Genomic DNA, 20,763 nt, shown 5'->3' with positions numbered 1-20,763 from the left:
GTTATGACTTTAGTAATTTAAATTTTTAATTTAAACTAAATTCTTATAACGAAGCATTTTTCCATAAAACAATTATAAATTGAATTTTTATTTACTTCTTTACCCTTTTACATATTTTTTTGTTAAACAAATCAAAATTAAATTTATTTATGTATTTATTCCTATTTTTTTTTTGTTAAATTATGTACAATTTGTACGTTTAAATTTATTTGCTCATTGTTTTTTTTTGTTATTTCTTTTAATAAAATTGGTTTAGGAACAATTAGATTTATATTATTTATTTTTCAGTGAGCATGTGTATGAAATCAAATTATTTAATATTTTTGGATATTTGTGTGTGTACTTTTGTTATTGTTTCATTATTGTTTTGTGATTATTTATACTTACATATAAACATAAATATGTATATTATTTTTTAATTTTAATTTAATAAAATTTTATGTAAATATATAATTTTCAAGTGTTTCTTTTAGATCAGCAATTTAATTAACTTCAAATAATCTTATTTTAATTTTATGACATATTTGCAAACAATTTTTTTTCAGCAATTATTAAATTGACATGCATACATACCAAAAACCATAAATTTCAATATTAAACCAAGCTTTACTAATTATAACATGTATGTAAATTTTTATTATAACAAAATAAAAACAAATAAATAAAAACGCATCACCAAAAAAATATTTAGAGAATTTACTACTAAAATAGAAAAAAGGACATTTACTTTAGTTTTTCAGTAACTAAAAAAATCAAATCAATTAAAAGTAATCATTAAAAAAACATTGTCCTAAACGAAAATAATGATAAAATAATTACAATAAAAATATAATAATTATTTCATTAGTAAATTAAACTTTTTTTATTTAGAGAGCTATACGCGGGCCTACAGATTTTTTGGGTAATTTAAACCTAATCTTTTTTTACTATTTTATCAATCTGCTAAAGTATTTAATAAACATCGGTCAATAATTAGGAAATTAGCGGAGTTTGGTCAAGTGATTTTTAAGAGCTGTATCATTCAAATAAAAAAATCGAAAAAGTTTGGAATAAGTAGAAAGTAAATATAAAAAAGTATAAAAAAATCTTCTTTTCCAAAATATAACAATTTAACACAGGTTTATAAGACAATTTTTCATACAAAATTTGTTCAATAAACCTTTGATAAATTATTATGAAAAACTTTAAATTTATGTTATTTCTTTCAACTACAGAACCCTATTTTAAAAGTGATATGAGGCAATTTTAAAACTCTAGAGTGATTTTTTGTGATTAAGCGTTTTTTTCTGGCAACACTGCGATTTAGTTTTGTAGAAACGACACCATTAAAACTAATTGGTCGATTTTACACAACAATAATAATAAAGAGTAGTAGTAGTACAGACACAACCCTATATTTTTTTCAAAAATGATTTTTTATCGATTTTATTTTTTAAAAAAATAAAAAAACATAAAATAATTATAAAATATATTTTTGTTAAAAAAATTAATTTAATAAAATTGAATTTTTTATGTATCATAATAATTTTTAGAATAAATGGGTAAGTATTATATCCCATGATTACATAAATATGTACATGACAATTAAATCTAAATAAATATTTATTTGAATAGAAAACTTGCTATTTTTAATACCGAAAATTTGTAATTATAACAAAATATTTTTATCCTTCGTGGAAATCACTCCTAAGCCGTACTTTCAATATGCAAACAGACGGACGGATGGACATGTCTTAATCGTAAAATAATATTCAAATTAGCAAGAATCTTATTTTTTAAAGAAATAACAAAAATAATATTAATCTTTGTATATTGACAACACTATATGTATACATGTTTTCTTATATTCTTATTAGACCAATTAATGGACCTGCGCTTTTTATAAAAATGTAAAAACAGTTTCTTACTTGTCATTTTCTTATTAATGTCATTTTTATACCAAATAAATTCATTCATCATTTGTACGCAGGACTTGCATAAGGAAAGTTTGATTTTAAAATACGGGAGTGTTAAAAAGGAAAAAGTTTTACAATACAAAGAAAAAAAAAAATAAATAATTTGAAAAGCAAAAATTTAATATTTTTTTTATTAATTCAAAACTATAACGATTTTTTAAAGTTTCTTCATATCAAATACGTTTGAGAATTTTGAAAAATGACCAAATTCTTAAATTTTTTGAGTCAATCAAAACTAACGTCACTACGCTATGAATTTTTGATAATTACAAGTATACTTTTCTCTTTAATGGGTAAGTGTGTAAGGAAGGTAGTCATGATGATAATGACGATGACGACAACTGCAATGATAATGAAGTAAAATGTGTTGCTTGCTATTTACTTATACGCCACAAAAATCAAATATAAAATAATTTTCTAAAATATACTTAAATAATATCTCTATTGAAAATTCATAATCTATTCATAAACTCATCTATATTTTTCATTACAACTTGTCCCTGTTTATTTATGTACATTGTATGTCGACACAACTGTTACAATTCTAAGATAATTATTCTCTGAATACTTATTTAAGTAATTGATTTATTGCATAACGAAACTCATTGGACAAAACGGTCAAAGTTCAATGATTATATGACTTTTTAGGGATTTTACATTAATGAAATGTTTATTAATCTCAGAATTGTTTAATTAATCTCACAATAATGATTACTAGCTTTTTTAGGAATGTACACTTTAAATGGACTGCGTGCACATTGAGAAAGTATCTCAAAGGAAAATACGATAAAAATAGAAAAATAAAATAAGGCAGCGTGGAGTGAGAGGGAGTAAATTGTGATATTTCTCATTGTAAACTTGTAGAAAAATCGATTTTTCTTAACACATTTTACTTCATCCAAAAATATGCGACTATTTTGAAACTTCTATACAATATTAGAATGACTGATTTTTATTTTTAATTGTTATAATAAATCAGGGAATATTATTTAAGTGTTTTTCTTAATTTATATTTGTATTTAGTTACATGCTGTCAAGGTCTGCAGCTAAGCGCATTTACTACCAAAACTCCCAGGGTTACCAAGTACACAACTAAATCACCAGCGGTAAGTCAATCTATGCAAATAAAATTGTGTTTTAATGAAATATATGTACATATGTAAGTTAAATACATTTATAACTTGTTTGTATTTACGTTTCTAGTCTTCTTCTATGAATCATGATGCCACAACTTCCCTTTATCGCTTTAACGCCACTAATGGTATTACTTGCATACTCATTAGTGTTGATGGATTAATTAGTATTAAATATCGAAACAAACTAAATGAAGATGTCGAGGCTGATCTATATTTACCCGACGATCCTGTCTTAAATGGCGAATGTGTCGAATCAAATTTGGAGATATTGTCATTAGAATTTAAGGGATTTAAATTGCAAATGACATTTAGAAAGGTAAACGAGTGCAAACGGCATATGTGTGATATCAAAAATATTAATTTGAAGAAATGCAACGAAATCTAATATTGTTTTATGTAAATTTCCCTGTAGTCATCTGGTGGCGAAGGATGGTATATCAATCTATTTGAACTGAGTTATTCATCATCAAATTCATTATTTGAACATCCAGATCGTCCTGGATTAGACGTTAAGTTAACATCACCTTCACATACACCCATGTACTTCCCAACGCCAGTGGGTAAATCTTATGTCTGCGATAAAGAACAAACAGTTGTAATGTATGCACCATTGGACTCAGGAGACCAGTCAGGTCATATTGCACGCTTATATCTAAGGGATTTACATATGCAGAGTTTTATGTTTAAGGAGAGCGGCAATTGGGGACCATCATTTCATTGCAGCGCTACGGGTTCATACAGGGATGAAACTGCGCCATTGGCAGTGGGAACTGCTCTAGCGATAGCGGTACTATTAACAATTTCCGGTTATGGTGGATGGAGGTAAGATGTGATTTAAATTGCTAAATGATAGTTATCAATTAGCGAACGATTACGGATTATTCTCATAGGACATGATGAAAGTAATTTCTAGACTATTTTGAAAACGATATCATAGTGTATATTTTTTTGATAAATTTCGAAAGGTTTTCTTTATATATTGAAATGTACTTTAGGGATAAAGAAAGAGGGAGGGAGAAAGAGGGAATAAATTAAAAATTTAAGTAAAAATTATGATATCATCTCTCTATCTTGATATAAAAGTTATATAAGACTTTTTTAAATTCTTAAAAGTTTTAAATTTACCGAAAATATTTAATTTATAAAAAGTTATTTCCCTTGAATGGTGTTTAATAATTCTCATTTGTCTTTTCAGATATTTTAAAATTAAAAAGGTGCAATATGGCACTATGGAGTAAATTACAAAAATTCTAAAAAACAAATACTAAACAAAACAAAAATAAAAAAGGAGTGTGTGTAAAGATTATTTACTTTAATTATATAATATATAATTTTAATAATATTATTATTTATTATAAAATTATATAAAACAACCAGATAAAAGTAACTAATTTTAGAAAAAAAATGAATTGCAAATGTCTTCCATATTGTTAAAACTAAATAAATAATTAAAAAAAAACCTTAAAAAAACACTTACAAATTATGAAATACAAATTTTTAATTGATTTTTAATAAATAATTTAAAAATTACTTATTTATTAACATGTTAAGCACTTTATTTAAATATTTTCCTGAACTCAAACTATCACATTTTCCCATAATCTTGATGTTGTTATTAAAAAAATTAAGAAAAACTATTTTAAACTAATTATATTATTAAAAGAAAATAACTAAAATAATAAAAGAAAACTATAAAACGTTACAACAGATAAAAACACAAAATTATAATACATATCCTTAAAAAGAAAATATTTATCATAAAAAAGAAATATATAAACAAATTTATAAATCCCGAAACCAAAAATACATAAGAAATATTCTATGCATATCTTTATTGCCAAAAATAATAAAACAAAATAAATTAACCAAGCTGCAATTTATCATGTTTTCATAAATAAAAAGCCCAGTGTGCATGTAACTATACATGTATATACAGTCATACATACATACATATTTACATACACTAATAAACTAAATAACATGATTTTATAAAATTAATAAAATTTAAATTCAATTTATTTGCTTTTAAAACAAGAGATAATAAAATTAATTATTTATTTATAAACTAAAATTAATACAATATAATCTATCTATAATTATATAAATTGTATGTAAATTTTCATTGATTTTTTATTTATTCATTTCATATTTTAAATCATAACAAGTACCTTTCGAATATTGAAATGAATAATTAAGTGAAAAAGAAAACAAAAAATTTATAAAATTATTTCCAAAACGCAACTTTAAATAAATTAATTATGTTATAAAAAAATAAAGAAATCTGATTAATAAAAATGTTGTTACTCCAAATATACAAATGTGGAGATTTCAAAACCATGTTTACGAAATTTATCTTATTCTCCTGGACTATTTATTCCTCAAAAGTGTTGAAATAATACTATGCTAAACACAACAACAACATTGGTGATAAATAATCAAACAAAAATATATGATTTAAATGGAATTACCCTTAATTAATGCTGCATAAAGACTATTTAAGAAAATATCCCATTAGTACTAGAAACTGTTAACTAAATTTAATTTACAATTTAAATTTACAAACTAAATTATTCTACAAATTTTCCACTTATACTCTTGCGTACATATACACACATACATTACTGGTGTAAGTATTTATATTTAAAAAAATATATATGTATGTTTGTAGGTATGTATATTGTTTATAAAACAAGTACAAATTATTAATGTTTTCCATTTCCATATCTTTCGTTCATTATGGTGAAGTAAAAGACTTTGTTTACTTGGTCTATCTTTTAAACGGAGCATTTTGTATTGAACAACAAACAGCAAAGTACCCCGATGGCTTAAACAAAAATTAAAAAAAAAAAATAAAACGTTTTAGAGCAAATAATGGTTTAATACTAAACAAATTATTTAAACAAATACATGAAGAAAACTCATACATAAGCAATGCAATAACTAAACACAAATACAGACCCATTTTATGAAAAGGGTACTGTCATATTGGACCATTGACCATCAGCTTAAATAAAAACTAAAGCGGATATTTCTAAAGAATTGTTTCATTTTAAATTTTTAGTTCACTTTTTACCAATATTGGAGAAAACAAAACTGATGTGTATCTTAAAGTACATACTTAATATGTGTGTAAGTAATTGTAACTATCACAAAAAGTAGTAAAAGTGAACAAAGAAATGATAAAATAGTTGTAGCTAAACACCGATATCACAATTTTGAAAGCCGATAAGGAAGTAGAAGTGCCACATGCTAATAAATATGCAGGACAATTGATACTTACACTTCATAGGCTGGGCTTTGACTATGCCCACAAATTAGACAAGACCAAAATAAAAAAGGTCTAATATTATTGATAAAAGTGCCCACTGTGATATTAGAATTTGGATATATTTAAGAAACATATAGGGCTATATGGAGCTATTCTGGGGATTAGTGCTTTGAGTTTTTAGAATTTTTTACACAAAATTTACAAAGTTTAAAGGCAAAATTATTTTTACACACTTATGCATTATCTTTCTGGATCATATACAATTTGTCATTAGTACCGAAGAAAATCTGGAAAGTTTTTGTTTTTTATAGAATTTTATCGGAAGACTTAAAAATTTTAAACCGAAATATCTCTTGAACCGATATAGATAACCTACACATGTAAGCATTTTTTTAAATCTTCTCAAATAGTAATTATATTTTAAATTTAATTTCATCCGGTTTAGAAATTTTTGGCAATTAAAAAATGTGATATCCGAGGTGACTAACTTTAATAGGCTATCCACTGGACCGCATTTCGCCCATGATCACCTGCAATTGTGAATCATCTGGCAAACACTTTAATCTCAACCATGTGAAATATCGAATTAAAATAAAAGTTTCTAGCCCTTAAAATGAATAGCGCCTTTATTTAAAAATAATTCATCCTTAATATGTACTACAAAATGAATATATATTGAAAAAAATGTAATTATAATTTTATGAACAAGAATACAAGTAAGTTGTATCATGCAACATGTTCGTAACTCATTTAGAAAATAATATTTACAACTAAAAAGACCTTCGCCTATAAAAACTAAGACTAAAGAAATTCATTAAATAGCAAAACAAACTAATGGAACAAGACTTCAAATTCATCATGTGTTTTGATATTGTCGGGGTTTTTCCAAAAAATAGAACAAAAAACATTTTTACTTGCATTCGTACTTAGATATTTAATCTAATTATATTTACTTTTCCTCTCCGCTTATGATCTATTGTTTTCGTACAAATATTTAGATGGATTTTGTGAAAAAAACTTATCTAAAAATACAACAACTAAAGCACCGCATTTATGAGTTTACAACCTCAGACTAATTAGGGCGCGGATTTGCATTTGAGCCATCATAAACCATATTGAGTAGTTGTTGCTGTTTTTGTTTTGCTATTGAGAAAACTATTTAGAGATAGACACACAAAAAGGAAGGGTTATTATAAGGAAAATTGAAGTGTGGTAAATATTTAGGGCAGTTAGAACAATGAAAACAAAAAATCTTAGAAATCTAACACACGCTGCACATAAATACAGACACATGTAAATGAAAGGGTTGAAAATTTAGCAATGGCTACTAGTCGTGCTGGTTGTGTTAAAAGGATTTGGGTTTGTAAACAAAAGCAAAACTTTCCCAAATTAGAGCAAATGTGAAAGAGAAATACAAAACCAATAAATACACTGCAGGTAGATCAAAAAGTGTAAGTTGTAATAAAACTCAAGGTTCAACACTTAATCGGAGATACTAAAAAGGGATTTTACTTAGAACAATTAATATTCAAAACTGACCTTGAAGAGCAGATTTTTTTTAATGAAAATTGCATTTAATGAGTTTTAATTAATACAACTAAATTAATTGAAATCTATTAATAGACGTATTAGAAAAGCATGCATTGTTTTGTAAGAATTGGGTTCATTATCCTGTATGTTTGTTGATTTTTAAATATTCCACTTACAAATATTGGAGTTTTTATACATACAATACTTTTTTTTCAATTCAAATTATATTTAGTTTCTTTTTAGTCATTTTGGTTTTTTGTTTGATTTTGTTGTGAATACAAGCGTATCCAGGCATTCATATTTTACTTCTTATTTGTTCACTTACTGCTGGTTTATACAAATTGTATTTGATCTTCTTCTATATATTTCTCTTAAATAAAGAAGTGTACGTTTCTCGTTGTTGAACTTTCAACGAAATACAACATAAATAATTTGTAGACTTGTATTTTTTTAACTCCAAGTTCTGTTGACTTTTCTCATTGGCACATCATTTGATTTGTGGATACGTTGCCATTGAATAAACGCTTCATAGCGTTTTGAAAAATATTATAAAAAAAACTACAAGAGAAATAAAAACAAATACTAGTAATGTACCATTTCCCGTACACAAGAAGAATAAATTCATTTTTTAAATGTTAAACGAAAATTAAAAAAAATATAAAATGCGCAAGTATAATAATCAAAAGACTTAGGAAACAAACTTCATATTAACTAAGCTGCAACAAGTTTGTTTTTTAAGTCTTATTCTTTAAATAATATATTTACATAAAAAACTACATTTAAAAAAACCTTTTCTAATAAAAATACTATTAATAATGTTTATATATCTTATATATACAAATTTGAAACATATGATAAATGTTTCTAATTTCAATGGACATGGTGTAAAAAACATGCTAAAGTAGAATGTGTAACTTAAAAATTTCAAAAATAAAAACAGATTTTGTATCACAAGACACGTTTTGTAGAAAATAAAAAAATCTGAAAATTTAAAAAAAAAAATACTTATTATTTTGTACAAAAATCTTTTGAAGGTTTTCTCCAATCTAATCGATTCTCTTGGTTTTTGTCTGCGTGAAATAATGATTTTCTATTTTTTCCTACATTTTCTTTATCTCCTTAATCACATTAAAAAATAGAACCTACTACCATAAGATTTTTTTGCAATAATAACAATTTTGAATTAAGTCGATTTTATTGAATAGTCTAAACATTTGGATCGCCCCTGAAAACAAACTCCAAATAAGAGAATAAAGTTGTGCGGATAAGTAGTGTTTTTCAATGGAAATCGCCAGTTTTCATCACATAGGAAAGCAGAATAAACAAACATTATAAGGGCACATACTTTGTATTTTAAAATGTACTTATTACGAAATAATATAAAATTTTAATTATTTAAAAAATCCATAAACATTTTAAAATTAGAAAAAATTACAGAAAAGTAAGTATCATTTAAAATTTATGAATTTATTTACTGATACATTTTTGGATGCACCCTAATATACAATATCTAGCCACAAAAAAACGTCAGAAGATGAATTGTATAAAAAGTCTAAACTTAAGTTATTGTAGTTTATTTTGTTAAACAATATATACTACATATGTATATATTTTGAAAACAAACAAAAACAAATCATAACCAATATTACCACAATAAAAAGTATTTTGTTTGTACCAGGTATTTATAAAATTTTGTATGACGATAGCACAGAGTGGCGTAAGAACACTGAAAGAAATACTTTCGGTATACAAATGAGAATTAAAATCAATTTATATCTAAGTTGATGAACAAAGGTTAATATCATATTATTAACAAAGTATTTCATTGATAATGTTTAAGATACTAACGCCAGTTTTAAACATTTTTTTATACCCTACACCACTATAGTGGGGAGGGTATTATACGTTTGTGCTGATGTTTGTAACATACAAAAATATTGGTCCAATACCCACCTTAAAGTATACCGATCGATTCAGAATCATTTTTTGAGTCGATTAAGACATGTCCGTCCGTCCATCCGTCCGTCCGTCCGGCTGGCTGGCTGTCCATGTAAACCTTGTGCGCAAGGTACAGGCCGCAATTTTCAAGATAATTTGATGAAATTTGGACCAAGCATGTTTTTTGGCACAAGGACGAAGCCTATTGAAAATGGTTGAAATCGGTCCATTATTTCACCTAGCCCCCATACAACCGTACCTCCCGATTTGAACTTTTTATGCTATAATTACGTCAAATATTCTGCTATCTCTCTAAAAATTGGCACAAATAAGTTTTATATATTAGTATAAATGATACTGCAGATTTTCGTAAGGATCGGCCTATATTTGACCCTAGCCCCCATACAAACCCCCCTTCAAAAAATGACTTAAACGTCTAAAATTGACTTGTAACCATTTGTATCGCAATGAAACTCAACAAAACTAACTGTTATTTAGAAATATATCCTTTTCCCAAATTTACCGAGGATCGGCCCATATTTGACCCATATAAAGCCTCATTTAGAAATTTTAGTTTTTTATCAATAAATTGCTTAAATATTTTGGATTTATGGTAATATTCAACATAAAAGTTTCTCTACAAAAAATAAAAATTTTATAAAAGTAAAAATTTTAAAAATATACTCATGGTGTAGGGTATTATATGGTCGGCCATGCCCGACTATACTTTCCTACTTGTTTGAAAATAAAATTAGTATTCACTATTGTCAGAAAAAAAACTAAAATTAAGATTAATATTTTTAAACATTTTTGGGTCCTAAAATAAAAATATCGGGTTTTCAGCAAAAATATATCTACATAAAGTTTTTATTAAAAATGTATTCTTCTTGTGTTCTAAATGCGTATTTATATTCTGTCATTAACAACAATCGCACCTGCATACAATCAATGCTCATTGAAAATAATTTAAAATATTTCTCTCAATGTACACGTTTCATACATGAAGTTGAGACGGTTTCGTCTCAAAACAACTTTAACTACCTGTTGTTACCAAGTCCGTGCAACAAATAAATGTATAATGACTAAAATCAAAGAGAGTTAAAATGGTCGTGCATATACAGACGGTTTCAAACTGAACTAAACTAAACCGAAATGAAATGAACTGAACATATTAACAATATGGATTCCTACCTGTTCAAAAGAAGAAGATGAAAGAAGAAGGCAAAAAGGCGGAGCTTTAAAGGTGTAGAAACGAGACAAAAAACTCTGTAACAGCGAAAGAGTTAGAAAGGTGAGCAAAAGGCTAAACTATAGAAAAACAACAAATACAAAGGCAACAACAATATATGAATTGGGTTTTGTGAATGATGTTTGTGATGAAAACAAAAAAACGACAACTTTTGTGATGGCTGAACAAATTAACACCGATCATTAGCTTCGGAGTGCGCAAACGGGTGTGAACACGCTATTTTAAAAAAGTAAAAATATTTAAAATATTATTTAAAAAATATATATTAAATAAATGATAAACTATTTTAAACATATTTAAGAACGGTAAGTCACAAAAGATAAAATAATATTTTAATGTTAAAAAAACAATATATACAATTAAACAATAAATTGAAATATTATTTCTTCTTTTAGTGCCATTCAAATGGATTGTGTTTCATTTACGATTAAACAATAGCTATTGCTGCAAAATTAATTCAAATTCAATAAATGACATAAATACTGTGATTATTTTTCATATTTTGTGTCTAAAAATAAGTTGATAAATTCTAAAAATAACTGCAAATAAAGTGAGCAAAATATTAAAAAATATCTACAATCTAGTTACTCGCACGCTATTAACACACATACTCGTATTTGACAAATGGATACTAATTAATTACAGTTTGTACAAAATTTTAGTACGATTCAAAATCACCAGCACCGCCAACGGTACCAGTACCACTATCCAATCATCCTCCATACACACACACGTAGTCAACACCTTTAACGTCGACATAAAGTGCGTTACCAATCATTAACAAACCGTGAATTATCATTAACACACAAAATAAAATTACAAAAAAAAAGTTTAAAAAAATAATATTTAATAAAACGTTAAAATTAACAGTAATTTAATAATTTAAAGCAAAAAAGTGAAAAATACCTAATTAACATAATCACAGGAGATTCTACTAAACAATCAAAAATAAAAGCAACAACAAGTTGCTAAAAAATAACTACCACCAACAATATCATCTCAGCAGAGTTGACAATAACAAGTTCCGTTTCCGTTAATTGTCGTTTTGATAATTTAAAGTGGCGCGTGACACATTTGACACGCAAGTGTTAAACGTTTATTATCAAAAAATTACCAAAATATAAAAAATCAGAAAAAAAAACAAAATTATAAAATGCAAAAGTCATTTTAAAAAATTAAAAAAAAGAATAATATAAAATATTTTACAATATTTAAAGGTGTTTTCCCGACGCTCATAAAAAGTGTGAAATTTTTTGTTGTGCAAAAAAGGAAATATAAAAAATATCAATAAAAGAAGTCTATGTTGGGTGATAATTATATTTATTACTGGCAAATATTAAACAAACTATAATTTTATATAGAACATAAAATAAATATTAGCGCAATTGCCGTTAGCAACCTGTTATTTGCTTCTGGTTTTTGGAACAAATAAAAATCGTAGTCATCAATTTTAGTGAAACTCATCAAAAAATAAATTTATTTGAAATGCGTAAGTTGAAAATTTTATTAGTTTCTTTATTGCTCTTTACCTTTACGTTATCTAAGTAGACAAATTGAAATGTGTATGGAGAGCTCATTTTCAGGTGCATTTCAAACAGGTTTTTTATTATGAATATTATATTTTTCCGACGGTTTTTTTTCTTTTCCAAGATCAATAAATTAATATATATTCTAAGGATCTTATTCATAACAGGTTTATAAGAAAATTTTTTGTATAAAATTTGTTTAATAAACCTTTGATAAATTTTAAGTATTTTTACTATACAACAAATTTACACTTTTATTCACATTTTATTTAATAAATGGTTTATTTAAAAAATTTTCATACAAGATAAACCTTTGATAAATTATTATGAATTAGGCAATAAATCTTTATAAAATTGTTATGAATAAGGCCTCTAAATTAAAATTTTACTTATAAATCTTTGATAAGTTGTTATTAATTGTTAATGATAGGAGTTTGAAGAAATGAATTTTTTATGGAATAAACATAAACATTTAACATAGACTTATAAAACAAATTTTAATACAAAATGTGTCCTATAAACCTTTGATAAATATTTTTTGAAAAAATAAACGGAAAATATCCGTTTTATCAATTAGAGTTCAACAACAACTATCTCAAAACCAAAAAAGTAAGAAAAAACTTTTATTTTTTTCAATACTAACAGGGTCATCCTAATGTATTTGTGTATGTATGTATGTATAAATTTACGTATTCTTTAAGCTCGATTAACTTAAATAAATATTACAGTCACGATTATTTTTAAACACTACAAACTTTAATAAATAACAAATAAACAAATTGAGAACAAGAAAAAAATGGTTCTATGAAAAAAAAAATACAATTATATTAAGGTAGATATTTCTAAAATTTTCCGCTATTTATGAACGATAGATAGATTTAAATACAATATATGTACTTATTTCTAAATAAATACTTGTGTAATTATGCACATTTTGTTTATATTTTTTGTTATACAAATTAAAGTAAAATGTTTACTCCCTTTTTATTAGCATCATAACAAAAGTGCATCTAAATAAATGTCGGTATAAGTCTAATAAATTTTATTTTCAAAATTTCTTTTAAAAACCTTTTCAAAGTTAAACAATTCAATTATTTTTTTTGTTTCTTTTGATTTTTCCTTAATAAATCTTATATGTAGTATTTTTTTACTTTTTATCAGAGTTCTAGTCGCTTGTTTCCATCTATAAGGAACAATTAAAACATTTTGTTTGTTTATGATTTGAACAGAAAGTTTCATACCAAAACCAATTTACCAATTTCAACAGCAGTTTGTTTCAACACTTTCATAATAAACATTTTACTTAAAGCATCATAAAACAGAAGGGATCCCTCATATTTATGACATCCCAGAACATAACAATCAACTGATAGCCCGCCAGACGGACACACATTTAATGAAGATACAGTAAGAATCTTAATTTTTCTTCTTGTTTTTGTTTTTATCTCAGTTATTTTCAACAGTTATGACGCACATTTACACCCAGTCACCTTAGCGTGGCTAAAAAGTGCAATATAATTTTAAAGCCGACATTCGAATGAGTGATTCAGTCAATACTATATATTTGAGACACAAAGCAAAAAAAAAAAAAAAAAAAAGATGAAGAAGAAGTTGTTTTGGCAGTAGAAATTCTTAAGATTTTTTGTGATTGTGAGGATTTAAAGAATATAGAGATTTTATTGTACCGACATCATATATTGCGGTCTTTTTCATTTATACTCGTTTGCTCAGCGTATGTATATGAGTATATGAGTCTAATGTATTAAAAGACTATTTAAATTAAGAAAACAACAAAAACATTTTATTACATATTTGAATTGGCCCTGTAAACTAATAAAATTATGAATGTTTTTATAAGCGTCGAAAATATTTTAACATGAAATTCCAACCTTTAAATATAATGTAGTGCTTTGAAAAAATATAAATATTTTGCTTATTTGCACTTAAAGGCTCATGTTTCAAAACATATACATATGTTATTAGTTTTGAGCAAAATGTCTTTTGAAGTCATTAACAACATAAAAATATAATATTGTAAATTTGATAATACCCAAAAAAAAAAATTGTCCCACCGACAACAATTGACATTTTGAAAAATATAAATCTATCTAAAAGTTTTTTATATTTATTAAAAATAACAAGATTTTGACCTATGACCTTTAGGTAACAATTTGAGTTTAGTTTTACAATAAAATAATATTTTCCCAATATTCAATAATTTCAGAAGACATGTCAACATCCCATATTTTATCTGCTGTGGATCCCCATCCTAATCAATCAACAAACGGTACACATTCACCTCAGCATTTACATTCTGAACATTTAAATACAAACAATCATGGCTCTATGCAGCAACGAGGCAGTCCTAGTGCTTTGGAACGAAATCTTCACGTTTCTTTGGATGATCGTGAATTATGGTTACGTTTTCAAAATCTTACCAATGAAATGATTGTTACAAAAAATGGACGGTATGTATTTTAATATGATTTTGTAAAGTAATTGTTTTTTTTTCATTTGTTGTTGTTGTTCATATTTACACATTTCCAAAGTGCTAAATATTTACAAACTTTTTGTTTTGCAAATTACCTTTGAAGGTTTTGTTTTGTTTTTTCTTTTTTTACATTTATATCTGTGTAAGTATTGTAAAAGTAGGAGTATAATGAGATTCTAACGTTTTCTAACATTTACACAACAAAGAATAAAAATAAAAAACTAGTAGGTAATTTTGTTTTGAATATTAATATTTAAGTGATAATTAAAACAGTCATGGTTCTAGTTTATTTCAAAGAAAATGAAAATTCAAAGTAATAAGCATAAAATAGATTCTGATTTACTTTGTCGCAGGAATTCAATAACATAAAAACATTATTTATGTGTTACAGTCGAATGTTTCCGGTAGTGAAAATAAGTGCATCAGGTTTAGACCCTGCAGCCATGTACACTGTTCTTTTGGAATTTGTTCAAGTAGATTCTCACCGATGGAAATATGTAAATGGCGAATGGGTTCCAGGCGGTAAAGCTGAAGTGCCGCCATCGAATCCCATCTACGTACACCCAGAGTCTCCAAATTTTGGTGCTCATTGGATGAAGGAACCTATATCATTTGCAAAAGTTAAACTGACCAATAAAACCAATGGTAATGGTCAAATTATGCTAAATTCCCTACACAAATATGAGCCACGAGTACATTTGGTTCGAGTGGGCACAGAACAACGCCACGTTGTTACGTATCCATTTCCAGAAACGCAATTTATAGCGGTTACAGCATACCAAAACGAAGAAGTTACTTCATTGAAGATCAAATATAATCCATTTGCTAAAGCTTTTCTAGATGCCAAGGTAAGTTTCAGTCATACTTTCATTTGCTATTGAACATAATAGTTGTATACAGAAAACTAATAAAAACATTTAACATTGCACAAAGGAGCGTCCTGATACTTTATATTCGCATGATGCTCACTATGGTTGGTTAATACCTCCTCCATCGCATTACACTACTGCAACAGTTAATGCCAATCCCTCGTCCCTATCCATGGCCGATTCGTCCTTGGCAGCTGGCAATTGCGATCGTTATGGAAGATCCTTGACAAGCCGAGCGACAGCTTCAAATAGATCTACTCCTTATAACAGACCTCGTATAGTTTCGGGTTCTGGATCCAATGGAAGTACAGGTAATGCTTCGCCACCTCAACCACCATCAGCTCCGCAAACTCCCACTAGCATGCAATCGTCGTCGTCACTTTGCTCAACAGCTGCAGTATCAGGTGGTTTTACAAGTTCCTATTCTCAATCAGGATTTATGCCTGTTGAACCCACAACCAGTGCTACGGTATTTTCCTATCCAGGATCCTGGCAAACAAATACAAACTATTGGAGCTCATCCACAGTGCCAGGACCGATGCCCGTAAATACAGCCAGAGTTTTAAGTAAGTAAATTAGAAATGTTGCTTCCACGTACATTTTATAATGTAGTTTTTATTTTACAGCTTCTCATAATTCGCCTTCTCCTACAAACAACGGTTCGCCTACATATACGTCGCCATCACCAGGATATACCATCCATCATCTAACACCTCATAGTCATGGTCACCAATATAATATCTCCCAATCGACCAATCACGCGACATCAGATATGTATCAAACTGTTGCTTCGTCTTCACCTACTCAGACTTATGCTGCACCCGCCCACCAAGTTTATCACCCTACACCAACCTCACCTACTTCCCACCAGCTCTACACGAACGTTTTGAATCCTCCTAGTGCTCTAAGTTATCCAGCGAGTTCTTGGCATAACGGCTCTGCTGCCGAATATGGCCTATATCAGAATCCTGCAGCTGCTGCGTACGCCTATCAGACAGAATATATTCCATTGGTTTCAGAAATAGGGTAAGACTCAAAAATTTATCCCAGCTATTTATAAGACATGTGTTTTAATAATATGTAGTTTAGTTATCAATGATTTTCCTTTCCATTATCAACAATTCAGCACGTATGCCCCAACACCTCTAGAACCGGTAGAAATTACTAAAACAATGGACTCTACAACTAACGACTCATTATACCGAAATCCAGATGAATCTTCTACGGTATTGACCTTGGAGTGCAACAACCTAAAATCAGACGCAACAGCCCTTGTCCATGAAAACTCCGTTAAGATGGAATCTTTAAGTAATGGACCATCAATAAATAGGGTCCCATCAGCCGGTGCCAACACATCTGTAGTAGCAGGTAATATTAGTGCTGCTGCATCTGGATCTGGCAATTGGACGCCTTTAACACCACCTCAAAGTGCTTTACAATAGGATTTAATATATTATTTAGTTTTTTTTTAGTAAACGGTCAAAGCCATTAGATGCAAACCCAAATAAATATCCTTTCAATTATTTGGTGTGGTGAATCTCAATAACTTTTGACTTTATGTGTACTTTCAAATCTTTAAGAATCAAATACACACCAATTCCTCCTTCTAAATGTATTACATTGTACTTAATAGTTTTAATAGTTTTTAATTTTTAGTTACTTAAGTAAAAAACAAAATAAAATATTGTCGTGTATTATAAAATATGGCTTATTTATCCAAATACAAATGTATTTAATTATTGATAGTAGACAAACGTATTTTATAGTACATATTCTAAAGAATCAATACATTGATTTGAAAATACAATTAATATTATCTATGAAATATTTATGTATATATTAGTTTGAATTAAAAAAGTCAAATCAAAACATACGCCATTTGAATTTTATTCACCATTTGGGTGATTTATTTAGTTTTTAGTGAACAAATTCGAAAATGCATTAAATTTAAAAGAGAATTCTTCTATTTTACTTTACAAACCTCATAAATTATTTACTTCCCTTTCCGCTTATATAATTGTTAAAGCGCATGCTTTTGACTGTTAAAGGGGGATATTATATTTAATGTAAGCAACATAAATTTCTACATTAGTTTTTTTAAAATATAAAAAGCTTTGCCTTTCCTGTAAATTACAGATTTTGCTTTTTCTTATTAACTTTTAACAGAATATACAACGAGCTTTCATTGGATTCGATTTACATTTTTATGTTAATAACAGTTTACCTAAGCCACTGAGGCATTTATTAATATCGCTGTTAACGCAACGCACAAAGATAGAAAAAAAACTCACCGACCGACACAATAACGAAACATCTTCAGTACAATTTTTACACACTTTTTTCTGGTATTTTTTTACAAACTTTTCAATGAAATTTTTATGAAAACATATTAAGAAGTAGTAAAAGTTAATTAAATTTTACAATTTTCAACCGAACAATGGTTAATCGATTGAATATTGAATAAAACAAGTACATTATTATTAAAGAACACATAATTTTAATTTTATTTTTTTCTTTATAATTTGCTTTTCCGGTAAAATACAGATTTTACTTTTTGCTAAATCTTAACAGAAATGCAAAACTTTAACTTTTCAAGATCTATGTATATAAATTTGTTCGCTTAAATTGTTATGTTAATGACAGTTTCATAAGCCACTAATGCATTTGCAATATCGCTGTTAACGCAACTCACGAAGGCAGAAAAGAAACACATCAACAGACACAATAGCTAAACATTTTCAGTAGAATCTTTACACACTTTTTTCTGGGATTTATTATTTACTTTTCAATGAAATTTTTAAGTAAACGTATTAAGAAATAAAATTTTATGCAAAAGTATTTAAACATTATGCAATTTTTAATGTAAAAATAAACAATTTTAAAAGACACTTTTAATGAACTACCGTACCGTGTGAAAAATGCACATAAACTAAAAGAAAAGTGTTGACGGTGACAAAGATGTCAAATTGTACTAAAGAACTTAAAGTTAAGATTGCAAGTAAAAATAACAACAACGCTATACGAACTTAAACACGCAAAAAACAAAATAGACAACGAAATGAAACCAACAGACATCCAAATATACGAACAGAATACACAAAATAAAAACAAAATACACATCGCTTTAAAACCAACAGACATCCAAACATACGAAACAAAATATACAAAAAACAAAATACATAGCGCAATGAAACCAACATTCAACCAAATACTCATTTTTTCCAACGCAGTGTTGTTGTTTATAATATGTATGTATTTAAAAAGCCGAATACATTTAAAAGTATACAAAATACATATTGGTTATAGAAATTAAAAAAAATTACTTACATTATATACTGAAGTCATCAATAAGTGCATAAATTAGGAATTATAAGTATTAATATTTTTTTAATTTCTTTTTAAAACAAAAATATTTTTAATTTTTTACTTTTTATAACTCTGCTCTGTTTTTACATAAAATGCAAACAATAATGATTTTCCTTTGCATTTTAATTTTTTTCTCTTTTCCTCACATTGCACTAATATAACAAATAACAACAACACCTCTTATTAGCGTAACGAACGACAACAAAAAAGAAACAAAGCGACCGGCACACAAACAAGAAATTGCTACTACTTTACACACTTTTTTCTCTTATTAATTTTTAACTTTTCATCAAAATTTTTATATACAGTTTAGAAACACTTAAATTATAATTAAATGCAATAATATTTAAACATTATCAATTTTTTTATGCAAAATTCAACAATTTTATACAACACTACCAATAACCGACCGAACCGTGTGAAAAATGCGCCTCAACTAAAAGTGTCAACATTAGAAAGTGCTAAAACAGATGATGATATGAAATTGTACTAAAAACCTGTCATTTAGAATTGAGATGCGTATGCGTTGAAAGGTTTAGCAAAGTTGCAAATAAAAAAAGCTCTTGTGAGGATGTCAGTAAGTATGTACTCTATATGTATGTACATATGTGTGTATAAATATGTTTTGTATACAGAAAATGATTAGTGTAAGCAGGAAATATATTGTATATATTTTGTAATATAAATTTGTATTTCTTATTTTTTTGAGTACAGTTTTTTATAATATTCGTAACAATTTATTTTATCGCAAACAAATGTTTTACCATTTAATTTAAACAATTTGATCGGTTTAATTGTTAATAGAATTTTCTTAATTTTTTACCGAACGTAGTTTAATCGATTGGATGGCGAATTAAAGAAAAATAAATTTGTAAAGAACATATAATTTTAATTTTATTTATTTTTTTATAGGTACATTATTCGCTTTTCCGGAAAATTACAGAGTTTACTTCTTCTTGCTAATTCTCAAAAGAAATGCAAAACTTAAACTTTTTAAGATGTTCATATACATATGTATGTGTATGTTTAACGAGCTTTGATTCTTTTCGCTTTACATGTTTATGTTCATGACAGTTTACCTAAGCCACTAAGGCATTTATTAATTTTGCTGTTAACGCAACGAACGAAGATAGAAAAGAAACACACCGACCGACACAATAACAAAACATTTTCAGTACAATCTTTACACACTTTTTTCTGATATTTTTTATTAACTTCTCAACGACATTTTTATGAAAACATATTAAGAAATAGTAATATTACAATTTTATGCAAAAGCATTTAAACAGCATGTCAATAAATCAAGGCACAAAAAACAAAATAGACAACGAAATGAAACCAACTAACATCTAAATATACAAACAGAATACCCAAAAACAAAAGTGTTGTTGTTTATAATATGTATAAAGCCAAATACATTTAAAAGTATACAAAA

At 26.9% G+C, this 20,763-nt stretch overlaps 2 protein-coding genes across 5 annotated transcripts; both read left to right on the top strand.

The window, feature by feature from the left end:
* Positions 1-1,972: 1,972 nt before the first annotated feature.
* Positions 1,973-4,348, top strand: LOC111691182 (lysosome-associated membrane glycoprotein 5). The gene is made up of 5 exons (XM_023453839.2): positions 1,973-2,248; positions 2,979-3,061; positions 3,159-3,407; positions 3,504-3,913; positions 4,287-4,348. The coding sequence occupies exons 1-5, from the start codon at positions 2,155-2,157 to the stop codon at positions 4,327-4,329; spliced, it is 879 nt and encodes a 292-aa protein (XP_023309607.2). The 5' UTR covers positions 1,973-2,154; the 3' UTR covers positions 4,330-4,348.
* A 6,751-nt stretch (positions 4,349-11,099) lies between these two features.
* Positions 11,100-18,075, top strand: LOC111690970 (T-related protein). 4 transcript variants are annotated; one of them, XM_046953052.1, is made up of 7 exons: positions 11,100-11,381; positions 11,472-12,565; positions 14,827-15,070; positions 15,485-15,941; positions 16,027-16,528; positions 16,589-16,988; positions 17,047-18,075. In XM_046953052.1, exons 2-7 carry the CDS (start codon positions 12,562-12,564, stop codon positions 17,402-17,404), a joined length of 1,965 nt encoding a protein of 654 aa, XP_046809008.1. In that variant the 5' UTR covers positions 11,100-11,381; positions 11,472-12,561; the 3' UTR covers positions 17,405-18,075. The 4 variants fall into 4 exon arrangements, with proteins under 4 accessions (XP_046809008.1, XP_046809007.1, XP_046809006.1 ...); XM_046953051.1 differs by having other exon boundaries at positions 11,101-11,381; positions 17,052-17,229; XM_046953050.1 differs by having other exon boundaries at positions 11,103-11,381; positions 16,030-16,528; positions 17,089-18,072.
* The last annotated feature ends 2,688 nt before the right edge of the window (positions 18,076-20,763 follow it).

Source organism: Lucilia cuprina, chromosome 5 (assembly GCF_022045245.1).
Source record: "Lucilia cuprina isolate Lc7/37 chromosome 5, ASM2204524v1, whole genome shotgun sequence".
Taxonomy (NCBI): Eukaryota; Metazoa; Arthropoda; class Insecta; order Diptera; family Calliphoridae; genus Lucilia; species Lucilia cuprina.
Note: the sequence above shows the minus strand (reverse complement) of the source record. Positions and strands in the feature narration are given on the sequence as shown.

What these genes read in the sequence shown, in the direction of transcription:
- LOC111691182 (XM_023453839.2), top strand. Translation starts at nt 2,155, where the DNA reads ATGACCAAATTCTTAAATTTTTTGAGTCAATCAAAACTAACGTCACTA. An exon ending in TATACTTTTCTCTTTAATGG is followed by an intron (nt 2,249 to 2,978) that starts GTAAGTGTGTAA and finishes ATTTGTATTTAG; the next exon opens with TTACATGCTGTCAAGGTCTG. An exon ending in TGCAAATGACATTTAGAAAG is followed by an intron (nt 3,408 to 3,503) that starts GTAAACGAGTGC and finishes ATTTCCCTGTAG; the next exon opens with TCATCTGGTGGCGAAGGATG.
- LOC111690970 (XM_046953052.1), top strand. An exon ending in AAGCTTTTCTAGATGCCAAG is followed by an intron (nt 15,942 to 16,026) that starts GTAAGTTTCAGT and finishes CATTGCACAAAG; the next exon opens with GAGCGTCCTGATACTTTATA. An exon ending in AAATACAGCCAGAGTTTTAA is followed by an intron (nt 16,529 to 16,588) that starts GTAAGTAAATTA and finishes TTTATTTTACAG; the next exon opens with CTTCTCATAATTCGCCTTCT.